This window comes from Artibeus jamaicensis, unplaced genomic scaffold (genome assembly GCF_021234435.1).
Source record: "Artibeus jamaicensis isolate MK-2021 breed Jamaican fruit bat unplaced genomic scaffold, CSHL_Jam_final scaffold_614, whole genome shotgun sequence".
Taxonomy (NCBI): Eukaryota; Metazoa; Chordata; class Mammalia; order Chiroptera; family Phyllostomidae; genus Artibeus; species Artibeus jamaicensis.
This window is the reverse complement of record NW_026522050.1, coordinates 4,010,513-4,024,774: the sequence shown is the minus strand read 5'-3', so window position 1 is coordinate 4,024,774 and position 14,262 is coordinate 4,010,513. Positions and strand designations below refer to the sequence as shown.

The 14,262-nt window shown below is 46.2% G+C and overlaps 1 protein-coding gene across 2 annotated transcripts; it reads left to right on the top strand.

Moving 5' to 3' along the window:
* Positions 1–35: 35 nt before the first annotated feature.
* On the top strand, positions 36–12,942 carry SDHAF2 (succinate dehydrogenase complex assembly factor 2). 2 transcript variants are annotated; one of them, XM_037137759.2, is made up of 4 exons: positions 36–147; positions 4,092–4,312; positions 4,394–4,503; positions 12,363–12,942. In XM_037137759.2, the coding sequence occupies exons 1-4, from the start codon at positions 112–114 to the stop codon at positions 12,491–12,493; spliced, it is 498 nt and encodes a 165-aa protein (XP_036993654.2). In that variant the 5' UTR covers positions 36–111; the 3' UTR covers positions 12,494–12,942. The 2 variants fall into 2 exon arrangements, with proteins under 2 accessions (XP_036993654.2, XP_036993653.2); XM_037137758.2 differs by having other exon boundaries at positions 38–147; positions 4,089–4,312.
* Positions 12,943–14,262: the final 1,320 nt, after the last annotated feature.

Sequence of the window (14,262 nt, the reverse complement as noted above, 5' to 3'; positions counted from 1 at the left end):
GCGTCACACGCACAGCCACTTCCGCTATACGCTGGGAAGTGTCTTCCGCAAAGCCTTCCTCTTGGGGTTCCCGGCTTCCGCGCCGTAGGCTTCCGGTACAAGTCGGGGAAAATGGCAGTGGCTACGGTGTTCCCGGCTCTGACGCGGGTGAGGAGAATGGAGGTTCTAGGGTCCTAGGCGGGCCACGGTAGAGACTGAGTCTCCTTTTCCTCCCTAGTTTTGGAGACTGGGGAGTATCCAACAGCCCCATAGCCCACGGAGAGGTCGATCTTGCAAAATTAGGAGATTCATGTCGCTTCCACCGTTTGCTGAGCCCACTGTGTGCCTGGCTTGTAGTATAGTTTGACCGATTAGTCTTCCTGCGAGACCCTAGTCGGATTTCACCTATTGCCTAGGAGGAGCTGGCCCGACCGCCTCTGGGCGCCCCTAATCTCTGTTCTTAAATCTCTGATGCTTACTTAGCATTATTTCACGTAGCATCATAAAGTCTTACTTTTTTAATGTAGTGTTTACCACTGTATACTTTTCTCGTAGTGCTGCCTTTTGCTGCATCTAATATTTTGTACGTTGTGTCTTTCGTCTCAAGATTTTTTCTAATTTCCCTTTGATTTCTTCTGACTCATTTGAACCATTGGTTAAGTGCTTTATTTTAGTTTAACAATTGTAAAATTTTCAGTTTCCCTTCTATAGATTTCTAGTTTCATTCCACTGTGGAATTTCAATCTTCTTAGACAAACTCGTTCTGTAACTTAACGTGATCTGTCCTGGAGAATGTTCCTAGTGCGCGTGAGAAGAATGTAGTCTCGTCGCTTTTGGATGGCATGTTCCGTATATGTGTGTTTGGTTAATTGGGTCTGTAGTGTTCAGGTCACCTATTTCCATATTGATCTTCTGTCTGGATGTTCTGTCCATGATTGAAAGTGGGATATTGAAATCTATTATTGTGTTGTTTCTTCAGCGCTGTCAGTGCTTGCTTCATATTTTGGGGTGCACTGATGTTGGTTGCATATATATTTATAGTTCTTCTATTTTCCTGCTGAATATACCTTTTGATTGTTCCATAATGTCCTTTATCTCATGACAGTTTTTGACTTCAAGTCTGTTTTGTCTGATGTGAGTAGGGACATTCTGTTCACTTTTGGTTATCATTTGCATGGAATGTCTTTTTTCATCCTTTTACTTTTCAGCCTATACGTATCTTTACATGTAAAGTGCGTCTTGGTAATGGCATGTAGTTGGATCTTACTATGTTTTTATCCATCGAGCCACTCTATATGTTTTGGTTGTAGAGTTTAGTACATTTACATTTGAAGTGATGGCTGGTAGTAAGGACTTACTATTGCCACTTTGTTAATTGTTCCCTGTCTGTCTTGTAGCTTATGTCCCTCTTTGTGTTTTACTGTTATCATTTGTCTCTCATGGGCTTTTTAAAATAGAGACATGCTTCGATTTTCTAATTTTTAAAAAAGATTTAATTTATTTGTTTGTTTTTAGAGAGAGGGGAAGGGAGGGAGAAAGAGAGAGAGAGAAACATCAGTTGGTTGCCTCTGGTCTGCTCCCCAACCAGGGACCACACATGCAACCCAGGCGTGTGCCCTGACTGGGAACCACACTGGTGACCCTTTGCTTTGTGGAGTGATGCCCAACCCACTGAGCCACACTGGTCGGCTCCTTTTTAAATTTTTATCGTGTAGCTTTTATAGGTATTTTTTGTATGTTTATTGTGGAGCTTACAAAAAACATTTTATAATTTATTGTAAGCTGATAACCATTTAACTTGAATCTCGTACAAAACTGTTATTTTACTCCTCTCCACTTCATTTCATTCCTCCCTACTTCATTTTATTGATGTTACCATTATTTATATTTTATATTGTGTACTGAGCCATGCCTCTTAGGGCAGACTATTTTTTTAAAATGTTTTTGTTTATTAACCTTTACATCAGAATTAAAAGTGGTTTTTGTACCACCGTGACAGTATTACAGTATCCTGGGTTTGTCAGGTATTTGCCTTTGCTCTGTGCTTTCATATGCTTTTGTTTTGCTGTCTAGTATGCTTTAGATCCTTTGGGCTTCTTCAGTTTGAATGTTCATTTCTTTTCCCATATTTTAGAATATTTGGGGGGGGCATTATTTCTTCAAATGAGCCTTCTGCTTCTTGCTCTTTTCTTCTGGGGTTCTCGTAATGTGTATAGTGGTCTGCTAAGTCTTTCATGTGTACTTTATTACTTTTCATTCTCTTTTTTCTTCCTCTGTGTAATTTCAAATGACCTATCTTAGAATTTCTTTCTTCTGATTGATCAAGTCTGCTCTTTAACCCCTAGAGTGAATTTTTCAGTTCAGTTATTCTTCAGTTCCAAAATTTCTGTTGGGTTCTAAAGTATTCCTCTTTGTTGGTATTCTCATGTTGTTCATGCATTGTCCCTTTGAGCTCAGTGAACATCTTGATGACAGTTATTTTGGATTCTTTGTCAGGTAATTCATGTAACTGTTTCACTAGGGTTGGTTTCTAGAGATTGTTTTTGCTTTTTTGATTGGGCTACATTTCCTTGTTTCATCCTGTGCAACTTTGTGTTGGGATTTACTACTTTGAAAAAACAGCCACCTCTCACAGTAGTTTTGGGCTGGCTTTGTACAAGGAAAGACCGCCAGCAATCAGCCCTGCTAGAGATTCTGGGGGATCCCCTTAATTGTTTCTCTGGAATCTGGGTGTCTTCTGGGTGTGTGGTGTACATTCCCAGCCAGAGGGATTTGCTGGCTGTTTTCGGGAACTCATAACCTCTTCCTCCCTCTGGTGTCTATCTGTGGTACTGCAGATCCTGTGGAGCAGTCACAAGCCTCCCAGCTCCTCTTGGTCTCAATAGTCGCCAGGTTTCTGTAGTGTTCCAGCTCCCATCAAAGCTACAAGTTGGTGAAGACAGAAATCAATGTCTTGAGCGGTTCCTTGAAAAGCAGGCATTTTGGATGCATGCTCCTGTCTTATTCTCCAGGGAAAGGCACCAAGCTGTATTGGCCCCTGTCTCCTGTACCACGGGTCCCCCCAGAGCGCAGCAAGCTCTCCAGTTCTCTTTGGTTTTCAGACATCTAGCGTGTGCTGGGTCCTGTCAGTGCTCTGAGGCAGGTGGGACAGAAACCATTCTCAGATTCCTCCCCCAAAAGCTGGAACTTTGGACATACATTCCAACTCTTAACCTCCTCAGGGAAAAGCCAGGCATTGGAGATTTTCTCCTGCATCTGTGCTGAGCCAGGGGTAGTGACCATGGTGAGTGAGTGTGTGCTAGTCCAAACCCTCACCTTTGTTCTCAGCAGCACCCAGCCTGGCGCCCTTTCCTGTCAGCAATTAGATTCAGAGGGGACAGAAACTAAGCCAGTCTGCACTGTGGACGTGTGTTTCAGGCTTCTCTTTCTCTCCCCAGGGAGAAACCAGGAACCAAGTATCTTCTTCACTTGCACCAGGCTGAGCTAGGGGGAGGGACTCTGGTGAATGAGCGTCGTGCATTTTCCTTCCAGCTTTGACGCAGCTGCTTTTCTGCTCCCCTGGGGGTTCGGAACCTCTGAACTGGTTTCCGGGATTCTCATAAAGGGAGTTGGTCCGTGCATTACTTACGGAGTTGGCGTCTCTGCGGGGGCAGAGTGCGGGGCTCCCTGTTCTGCCATCTTGCTGGTTACCACCTTCCCATTGCATCTGGATAGTTTTTGCTGTTCTCCAGATTGGGAGACCGTGGAGGGTTAGGGTCCGTGCTGACACTGTATGCTCAAATTTGAACTCAGTCAAGTGATGGAGAATACAAACCATACCGTAGGAATTCAAAGGAAGAAGATATTTCTGCTGAAGAGTTTCTGGGAGGGCAATGCTTAAGAACATGTTTTCAGTTACACCTAGGTTTCAATTCTATCTACAGTTGCTATTTGGGCTACCTTGGTAAATTTTTTAACCTGGGTTTCAGCTTCCTAAGCCATAAAGGGGTGTCAGTATTAGCATAACCACTTAAGGACTAAATGAGATCAAATGCATTTAGCGCCTAGTAAGTGTTGAGCAGATGACAATGATGTTATTTGATGTTAAAAATGTGGTTCATTTGTTTCAGAAGCTTGCTCTGTCGAGGCGCCACCTAATGTCTCCTTTGCTCAGCATGACGTCACTCAGCCGGTTCTACAGAGGTGACAGCCCGACAGATTCCCAGAAAGATATGATTGAAATCCCTTTGCCTCCGTGGCAGGAACGAACTGATGAATCCATAGAAACCAAAAGAGCCCGCCTGCTGTACGAGAGCAGGAAGCGGGGAATGCTGGAGAGCTGTATTCTGCTCAGGTGGGGACCCGGGAGTCCTGGGGCCACTTTTCTCTGACTGCGGACAGTTTCTTAACCTCTTTCTTTCTGTCTCATTTTTAGCCTCTTTGCTAAAGAATATCTGCACCACATGACAGAGAAACAGCTGAACCTCTATGATCGGCTGATCAATGAGCCCAGTAACGACTGGGATATTTACTACTGGGCTACAGGTACTGGGCACAAACGCAGCATGAGGCGCAAAGTGGGGTGACTTGGGCTGATCTGAGTCTGGAATTATATCCGTGGCGATTCTTTTTCTTTTATTCATGCAAATAGGCACTCAACCCAAACGCTTCAGGTTTTTCTTAACTATATAAAATTTGTTTGATTAGTTAAGGTTCTTTGTTAACAGTAGAAACCTATTGTGTGTAATTTAAGCAGAGAGGAATTTAGTGAAATTATGTAGGTGTCAGAGGAAGGTTGAAGAGAAACGAGGCTGGGAACGGACTGGAACCAGACAGCTCTCCAACATGTGTAGCAGGAGGCCCTCGTGGTCTCACGGGGGCACTGCCTTTGTGAGGTTTGGCACCTCACTGTGTGAGGTGAGCTTGAGTTAGGGTTAGCTTTGGCCGTGAGTTAAAAAATCTAAAACAATAACGGCTTACGCAAGACTGAGCTGTTTCTCTTTCTCATAACAGAAGTCCAGGGCAGGCACGGAGAGGGGTTTTGCAAAGTCCTCGGGTTGAGTCCCTTGACCTGCCACCTCTTCATCCCCTGTGTGTATCGTTCGCTTCGTGACCCAAGGTGGCTGCTGAGGCTCTGCCTGTCGTGCCGTGGTTCAGCCGGGAAAACCTGTGTGGAAGAGCACGTCCCGTTCCTTATGGGTCCTTCTCGGGAAATTATGGACCATACTTCCACTTGCTTTTCATTGGCCACAATTTAGTCGCATGGCTGTACCTCGCCATAAAGAAGAAATGATCTAGTCGGTTCCATGAGTCCAACCAAATTGGAAGTTCTGTTAAGGAAAACGGAGAGAATGGATATTCGGATATCTCCTCTATTTCTCTCACACACTGGGTCTTTTGTGTTTTTGTTTCCACTCATTATGTGGCACAAAATAGAAGCTCTTCTGTAGGTTTAAAGTGTAAAATGTGGTAATGAATTGTGCTTTTGGTACTTGTCAAAGAACTTGCCCAATCTGAAGTCACCGAGATTTTCTCTGTTCTAGGAATTTTACAGTTTTTGAATCGGCTGTTCAGTTTCTCAAAAGAAAGTTCTAATCGGATTTTGATTGGGGTTGTGTTCAATCAGTAGACGAATTTGCGAAGATTCTGATAGCAATTTAGAATTGTCTGCTGTTTGAACACACTATATCTCCGTTTACTTAGGTCTTTTGTTTCTGTAGTCGGTGTGTTATCCATCCCTGCATAACCCGTGTTTATCATCTCATTGTTGTGGTGGGTCCGGAATCCAGGCATGGCTTCTCTGGGCCTGTCCTTAGTCTGTCGTGAGTTTGCCATCAAGGTGCCAGCCGAGGGCCGGGGGCCCCATCAGGACGCTTCACGAGAGGAGGATCTGCTTCAGGCTTGCTCTCCGGGCTTGGTGGGATTTACTTCCTCATGGGCTCTTCGGTCCTTGCTGGCTTCTGCCTTCTGTTCTTGGTCACATGGGCCTCCCCACATGGCAGCTTGCAAACCACGAAGTCTGCAGAGTCTGCCGGCAAGATGGGAGTCTCACTGTTTTGTAACCTGATCACAGCAGTGACGTTCCAGCATCTTTGCCAGATTCTGTTGGTTAGAACTGAATCATAGGTCCAGCCTCATTCAGGGGCGGCTCACACAGAGGTGCAGGACCAGGGGCCAGGGACCGCTGGGGGCCCTCCTGGAGTCGGCCAGCTACAGTCAGTTTTATAGTTTTCAGCATATTTTGCTATGCTTCTACGTAGGTATTTTATTTATTTTGGTGCTGTTGTAAATGGGACTTTACGTTGTTTTTTTTCAACTTTCCACTGTTGGTAGAATGTAGAAATGCAGTTGATAAGTCGTTGACACAAAGGCGTTGACTTTGTGTACTGTGACCTGGCTAAACTCACTCAGTTCCAGAAGCTTTCTGATAGACTCTTTGGGATTTTCTGTGGAGACAGTTGTGTCATCTGTGGGCAGAGGTGCTTTTCTTTCTCTTCCAGCCCTTTCCATCTTTCAGTCCCCTCGCTGCACTGTCTAGGGCCTCCCGCACAACGCTGAGTAGTGAGTGGGAGCAGACGTTCTGGCCTTTTCCCCACGCTGGGAGGAAACACTCCGTCCTTCACCATTAAATACACTGTCAGCTGTAGGTTAGTTGTAAATGCCTCTTACCAGGCTGACAGTTTCCTTCTGCTTTTGGTACATGTAGTGTTTAACCATAAATAGAGGTCGTTGTCAGGTGCTTTTAGGCATCTACAGAGACGATAATTTTTTTAGTAATGTGATTTCCGCCCTTTTGGTTTATTGATATGATGAAATTTTCTATTGATTTTCAGATATTGAACCGACCTTGTATTCCTAGGATAGACACCACATGGTCATGATGTGCGTGGGTTGATTCGATTTGCTGGTGTTTTAGAGACTTGGCTCCTGTATCTGAAGGTGCTGACGTGTAGTTTTTGGGGGCATGTTATCATCTGCTTTCGATCAGGGTGATGCTGGCTTCAGAAAGTGAGTTGGGAAGTGCTTTCTCCTGTTCCATTTTCAGGAAAATTTGTAGCGAATCAATATTATCTCCCCCTTAAATATCTGATAGGATTTGCCGGTAAAGCCATCTGGATCTGGGATTTTCTTTGTTAGAAGTTTTGAACTGGGAAGTCAAATATTTTTAATACCTGTGGAACCATTTAAGTCAGCTATTTCTTCTTGGATGAGATTTGTGTCTTTCTGTAAATTTGCCCATATCATATAAGTTGTTGAATGTATGAGCATAAAGTTGGCTGTAGCTTCCCTTTGTATTTTAACGTTTGAAGAGCCGTGGTGAGGTTTTTCCTTTGTTTCTAATATTGGTAGTTCGTGGGCTTTTCCCCCCTCAGTCAGTCTGGCTAAAGCTTACCAACGTATCTTTTCTTTTTTTAAAGTATAATCTTTATTATATTCTTTTCCATTACCATTTAGTCCCCTTCAATGTATTTTTTCAAACAACAGCTTTTGATTTCATTGATTTTTCTTTTTCTGTTTTCAGTTTCCTTTATTATTTCCTTCAGCTTGCATTGGGCTTAATTTGCTCTTTTTCTAGTTTCTTAAGGTGGAAGCTGAGCTGATTGAGTTGAGACCATTTTTTTAACCAAGAGCATTTAAACTTCCATCTAAGCATTGCTTTAGCTTCATGTTACAAATTTGGGTGTGTTGTGTTCTATTTTTATTCCAATCAAAATATTTTTTAATTTCCCTTGTGACTTCCTGTTTTACCTATGAGTTATTTAGAAGTATGTCTAATTTTCAGATATTTCCAGATTTTCCAGATATTTCAGATATTTTTCTGTTATTTATTCCATTGTGAGCACAGAACATATGTTGTACAATTTCAGTTATTTTAAATATCTTGAAACTTCTTTAAAGACTTTATTTATTTTCAGAGAGAGGAGAAGGAAGGGAGAAAAGAGGGAGAGGAACTTTGATGTGCAGGAGATAAATCAGTGGGTTGCCTCTCGCACACCCACAGCTGGATACCCGGCCTGCAACCCAGGCATGTGTCCTGACTGGGTATTGAACTGGCAACCTTTCAGCTCACAGGCCGGCACTTAGTCCACTGAGCCACACCAGCCAGGGCAATTTCTTGAAATTTTTTAATGGCCAGAAATGTGGGTGTCTTGATAACTGTTGCATGTGCACTTATTTGAACATTTGTGTCCTGCACTTGTGGATGAAGTGTTCTGTAAATGTCAGGTCAGGTCGGCTAGTGCTGTTCTTCATGTCTTCTGTGTTCTGACAGATTTTCTCTGTACTTGTACTTGTTCTGTCCATTAATAAGAGAGGAGTATTGAAATCTCCGCCTATAACTGTGGATTCATGATTACTTTCATTCTCTCGGTTTTCGCTTCTCTGTTTTGAAGCTCAGAGATGACGTGTTAGGATTGTTATATCCTCTTGATGAATTGGCTGCTTTATCATTACATAATGTCTGTCTTTCCTGCTGATCATATTCCTTGTTCCAGAGAGTCTGATCGTAATTTAGACACTGCAGCATTGTCCCGATTAGTGTGTACATGGCCTGTATTTTCCCATCTGTATTGGTTTTCTGCTGCTGTGTAATAAGTTACCACAGACTCAGTGACGTCAAGCAGCACCTGTCTGCTGGCTCATAGTTCAGAGGTCAGAAGCTCGTCCAGATCTCACAGTCTGAGGTCAGAGTCCACTGTTTATGTTCCCACCTGGAAGCGCATTCAGGCTGTTGGGGTTGAGTTGTGGGACCGAGACCCCGATTGTCTTGTTCGCTGCTGTTCTCCTTCAGCTCCCAGGAGCCCAGTTCTTTGCCCGGCAGCCCCTCCGCCTCAGCCCTGGAGATCCTCCCTCACGTGGTGTCCCTCTCCTGCCTCACATCTGTCTGCTCGTCCTGCCTGTCACATGCTGGAGATCACTCTGCTTTTGTAGAGCTCATGTGGTGAGGTAACTTCCCTGTCCTAAGGCCAGCTGTGCCAGAATGACATCACCTAATCACGGGCGTGACACCTGTCTCGTTCTCAGTCCTGGGGATCACCCAAGGCTTGTGCAGCTGGGGAGTGGGGAATACTCGGGCCGACTTAGACGTCTGCGCACCGCACCGGCCTTTCACCTTTAAATTGAGCGTCTCGTACACAGCACGTGTAGTCTTTACTTTTTTGTCCAGTCTTATGGTCTCTAGTCTTTTGGCCATTTGCATGTAATTAATGATCAGTGTGGTTGCATTTAAAATCTACCATCTGTTTGTTTCCTATTTCTTCCATCTGTTCTTTGTTCCTTTCCCCTCTATTTCCATGGGGTTTTAAAATTATTTTAAATTTCACTTTACTCCACTGTTGGTTTATTATTTATACCTCTCCTTATAATTTTTTTAATGATTGCCCTAAGGTTTGTAGCATACATTGCCTTTGAGTAATATTCTAGTGCCTCGTTTATAATGTGAGGACTGTACAGTAGAACCCCCGGTTCTGCCCTCTCATCTTTTGTGCTGCCCTTGCCACACTTGGTATCATTCCCATTGTGCTGTAGGCCTCCACTGCACTTGTGTTGCTTCTGCTTTAGGCAGTTACCTTTAGAGCAATGTAAAATAGGGGAAAGAATACCTCATATCTATAAATTAGAACATATATAGTATTTGTACATACCTGGGTAACATGATTTATAATATATGAAGTATATTACATTTTACTTTTACCTTCATTTTCATTGTCTTTGGAGATCTGCACTGATTCATATGGATCCACGTTTCAGTCTGGTATGTTCTTGAAGAATTTCTTTTAGTGTTTGTTGTAGTGTAGGTCTGCTGTTATGAATTCTCTCACTGGATAGAGAAATGCAGGTTCACGATTTTTCTTTCATCACTTTGCAGGGGCACACACTTTTGTGCCAGGCGTGGGTGTGCGGGACCCGGTCTGGTCAGGAGTCGGGCTGGATTTGGGTCGGTTTTCGCTTTGCTTCCTTACCTTCATTGTACTGCCAAGTTCAGATTCCTCCGGTGATACCAGGTGTCGTTTTCTGGTTTGCCTCGTTTCTGACAAGAGGTCTGATGCGCCTTTGTTCCTTTGTATATAATGCATCTTTTCTCTCTGAATGTTTTCAGCATCTTTGGTTTCTAGCGGTTTGAATATGGCATGTCTCGGTGCTTGTTTTTGGTGTTCGCCCTGCTTGCGGTCCTCTAGGCGTGTTGGATCCAATCACACTTAGGTTAGACTGTCAATATTATTTTCTAGCTTTTGGAATCGGTTTGTGTGTCACTGTTTTTACGGATCAGTTTGGGTGGTTTGTATCAGCAGTATCTGCGGACCCGTCTTCAGTTCACTGATTCTTTCCTTGACTGTCAGATCTCATGATCAACCTGCTGAGGTTAGGCCGCTTATTTGCTTGTTTTTATTTTTTAACATTTTCATTTGGCTTTTGCAGTTTCTAACTCTCTGCTGGAAGTGCTCATCTGTACATGTACTTCATCTGCTTTTCCTACTAGATTCTTTTACATACTGGTCACAGTTACTTTAAAGCCCTCAACAGTCTAACATCCGGGTCATCTCTTAGTCCGTCTCTGTGACAGCTTTGTCCCCTCACAGTGTGTGGGTCTCACAACGTTTGACTGAGTGTCAGACATCGTGAGTGAGACAGTGGAGGCCAGGGTGGGTGGCATATACGCCTGGACATGGGCACGCTTCCACCCAGCTGTCAGTGCGGCGATCAAGTCCGCCCAGTTAGGAGTTCAGCTGATTGCTTTGGCACCACTGGCCTCTGTCGTTACTCAGCTTGGGTGGAAGCCGAGTCTCCTGAGGGTGTTTCTCAGTGTCCCTGTATCTCTGTGCCTCAAAGGGAATCTCTCTCCCCGAGTTTAGCCTCCCCCAAGTTGTAGATTCTTGTTGCTTCCTACGTGGTGCTTGTTTGCTTGGGGAGGAAGAGGTCGGGAGGGCTTCCAGCTTCAGTCCCAGCTTCAGTCTCTGTGGCCCTGGGCCTTGGAGGTGGGCCTTCTTGGTGACCCCACCCACCCTACTAGGGAGGGGATTTATTTTCCTTTTACCCTTTCACCAGCCCAGATGGGTTCTCCTGTGTGCCCTGCAGGAGACTGGGTTTGCTGACCTGCTCCAGTCACCCGAGGTTTTTGTTCTGCAAAAGGCAAGGACTGGGCTGGGTGGGGCGTGATGCTTTCTTTGCACAGTTGTCTGCTCCCCTCGCCATGGCTTGCTCCGGCCTCCTGTTCTGAACCTAGTCTTTGTCAGGAGCATGCTCAGTGCAGGTTTCTTCCGAAGAACCAGTAGGTGCGCGTGAGCTCCCCTGGGTCTGTGGCTAGTCCCCACTCGGCTTTTAGCTGGTCACTGAACACGTAGCTGAATCTTTTCCCTTTTTGTGATGTGCCTCTGTCCCAGGTGAGCGGGTGCTCAGGTCCGGTTTCTCCCCCCAGGGGCCTCTGTCCCTAGATTTGTTCCATGAGGTTGCTCTGCGACCTCGGCAGTCTGATGACCTCACGGCTCATGGTGTCTGTCATTCACCTGGCTTTTGTTGTTAGGATGCGAGCAGGGTTGTTTACAACTCTCAGCATCCTCCGGGGAACCTAAATATCCCTAATTTTACTTCGATCGTTACAAACAGACAGAGTCCTGACCCACTGGAAGCCAGGTTCTGTGCTGACTGAGGAGGGATCGAACTTTGTTTTGAGGAATTCCCCTCCTAGCCCTGTATTTAGCCTTGATAGGAGGGTAGTTCCAGAACACCTTACCTACCTAAGCTTCGCCAGTGGAAGGCTTTGCTTATGATTTGAATCTTGAGTGTCTCAGGGTGGAAAGAAGGGTCAAAGGTGAGCAGTGTCCGGCCGCCCTGCCCCCGCTCGCCTGCGGCTGGCATCCGCGTTGCCGCGCTTTCTGTGCCTCCGTGTGTTCAGGGCTGCCCCTCGGGGACGTGGCACTGTCGTGTCCCTCTGGTGGGCTTCCAGTCCATTCCCTTTGGCTTCAGTGTACTTGAGTTACTAGTTTCTGTCACTTACAGCCAAGGGCCTTTGCCTCAGAGAATGCATAGCCTGGAAAACAACTGAAATACCAAACGCAGAGCAAAGCAGTGCGGCCAAGACAGGGCAGGCCAGAGGTCGGCAGCCTTGCTCACGAGGGACCACAGAGCAGGTATCTCGGTCTTGTGGTCATATGGGCGCTGCCGCACCTGCTCTGCCGATGTAGCCCAGCAGCCGCCATGGACACCGTGTGAGCCCGCAGGGGCGGCTGTGCGGGTAAAGCAGGTCACGCAGGCAGGTGGCCGCTGCGGGTGCTTGGAGGAAGGATGGGGACGATCTGGGTGTCTGCCGAGGCTCTTGGCCGACGTCCGAGTTTCACGTTTCAAGATCCTTTTGCCTAAATGTTGACCGACTGACATGATTCTTTCCGCCCATTCTTCTCTTGCAGAAGCAAAACCAGCCCCAGAAATATTTGAAAATGAAGTCATGGCACTGCTGAGAGACTTTGCCAAAAATAAAAACAAGGAGCAGAGGCTGCGTGCCCCAGACCTCGAGTACCTCTTTGAAAAGCCGCGTTGAGCTGGGCCCCCGCCTGCCACCCGGGCCCAGCCCGAGGCCCTCAGCGCTTCTCCTGGACACGGGCTTTGCCTGCCTGCTTCTCCTTAGACCTGCAGCCACCCTGGCCCTGCCGCCCCGTCACGTAGGCCTGCTTCGTGCTCAGGATGGGCGGACGCCCGGCGTCTTGTTGTGACACCTTTGCACTCCGTTCTGGCCTCCAGAGGGGCTTAGACCTGCGAGGGCGTCCTCTGGCCACCCAGTGTGTGTGAGACTGCCTTTAGTTCTTATTTATTTAACTTTTGAAATTGCTTTTAAAATTAAGATTCCCCTCAACCGGCAATGCTGAATTTACTTTCACTGGTTTTTCTGAAATCTGGTGTTTTAAAAAGGAGCATATTTTGTGTTATTTCATAAATGTGTCCATTTTGCCTATAGAAAACATAGCGATTAAAGAAAAACTGTGATGGTAATGGTTTTTGTGGTGACTCCTTCTGCTTAAAAATTTTATATACCCAATAATTGCCTTGAAAAGTGGCTAGTTAATTAAAAACATTTTTAAAAACTTACTGATTTTGGAGAGAGAGGAAAGGACCAGAGAGAGAGAAACACATCGATTTGTTGTTCCACTTACTTATGCAGTTACTGGTCGATGCTTGTATGTGCCCTGACCTGGGATCAAACCCACAACCTTGGACTATTAGGACAACACTCTAACCCACTGAGCTCTCCGGCCAGGGTTAAAAACATTTTTTAAAAGAAAAGGGAAAAATAAGTGGTTTCTCCCGGTTGTGGGCTGTGGGGCCTGTCTGCCCCCTGGCAGGCCTCCGCCACAGGAGGGCACTGCAGGGAAGCAGATGCCCCGGCTCACTGTTCAGCCAGATGGAACTCGAGCTCCGAGGAAGAGGCAGCTGGCTGCGGCGCTGCACCTCCTGCGCAGCCCAGGGCCTTGTTCCTGTGCACTTGTCCCCTTCCCACCCAGGATGGTTCTTTCTGCCGAGGGAAGCTGACCCAAGCCCCTGACCCCCGTCTTTCACAGGCGCAGCAGGCAGGAGTGGTGTGGGCACGCTGCTTAAAAGTCAGCTTCCTCCCCATCGGGTTGTCTCTCGAACGCCCACTCTGCAACCTGAGTGTGGAGGGAATGTTAAAGAACATTCTGAAAGGACAGCACAGTTCCCCGCCCCCACACAGTTTTGTTTCGCATAATCCACAGACGTGTCTGCAGAGCTTTTCAAGGCCACAATCATGGGTTTTATTTCCAGGTAACATTATGGCAAAATGTTTCTATATTTCTGCAGCCTGCACAATTATTTTAATTGACAAAGTGCCATAAATAATATGTTAGCATGAATTCGTTGGAAGTGTTTAGCCCTAGGGCCAGGGGACCGGCGTTGCTCAGGTGGCCTCACCGGAGCCCTCGCGGCTGTGATCCCGTGACAACGGTCTGCACCGTCTAAAGGTGTGGCCTTAGGAAGGCAGGCAGACCTGGTAGCAGGGGGTTGGTGACCACGAGAGCTGCGTGTGGGGAGCGAGACCATGTTCCTGGTGTCGGGAGCTGCAGGGGCTTCTCCTTGGAGCCTCCTCATGGCCCAGCCTGCTCCTCAGGTCCCTGGCTAGGAGGAGAGAGGAGAACGAGCTTTTCCTCACAGCTTCACAGCACTCCCACAGACAAGTGGCCTTCAGCTTGTTCCGTAGGTGAGAAAGGGACCTCAGAGAGCAGTTTGTTCAAGGTCGAGTAGCTATTCAGTCAAAAAGCCAGCATCTAGTTTGGTTCCATCTAAATCTTGCGAACT

Excerpts from the sequence above, each read along its gene's own strand:
- SDHAF2 (XM_037137758.2), top strand. The coding sequence starts at position 112 with ATGGCAGTGGCTACGGTGTTCCCGGCTCTGACGCGG. Across the intron at positions 4,313-4,393 it reads GAGAGCTGTATTCTGCTCAG|CCTCTTTGCTAAAGAATATC; the intron begins GTGGGGACCCGG and ends TCTCATTTTTAG. Across the intron at positions 4,504-12,362 it reads TATTTACTACTGGGCTACAG|AAGCAAAACCAGCCCCAGAA; the intron begins GTACTGGGCACA and ends CTTCTCTTGCAG.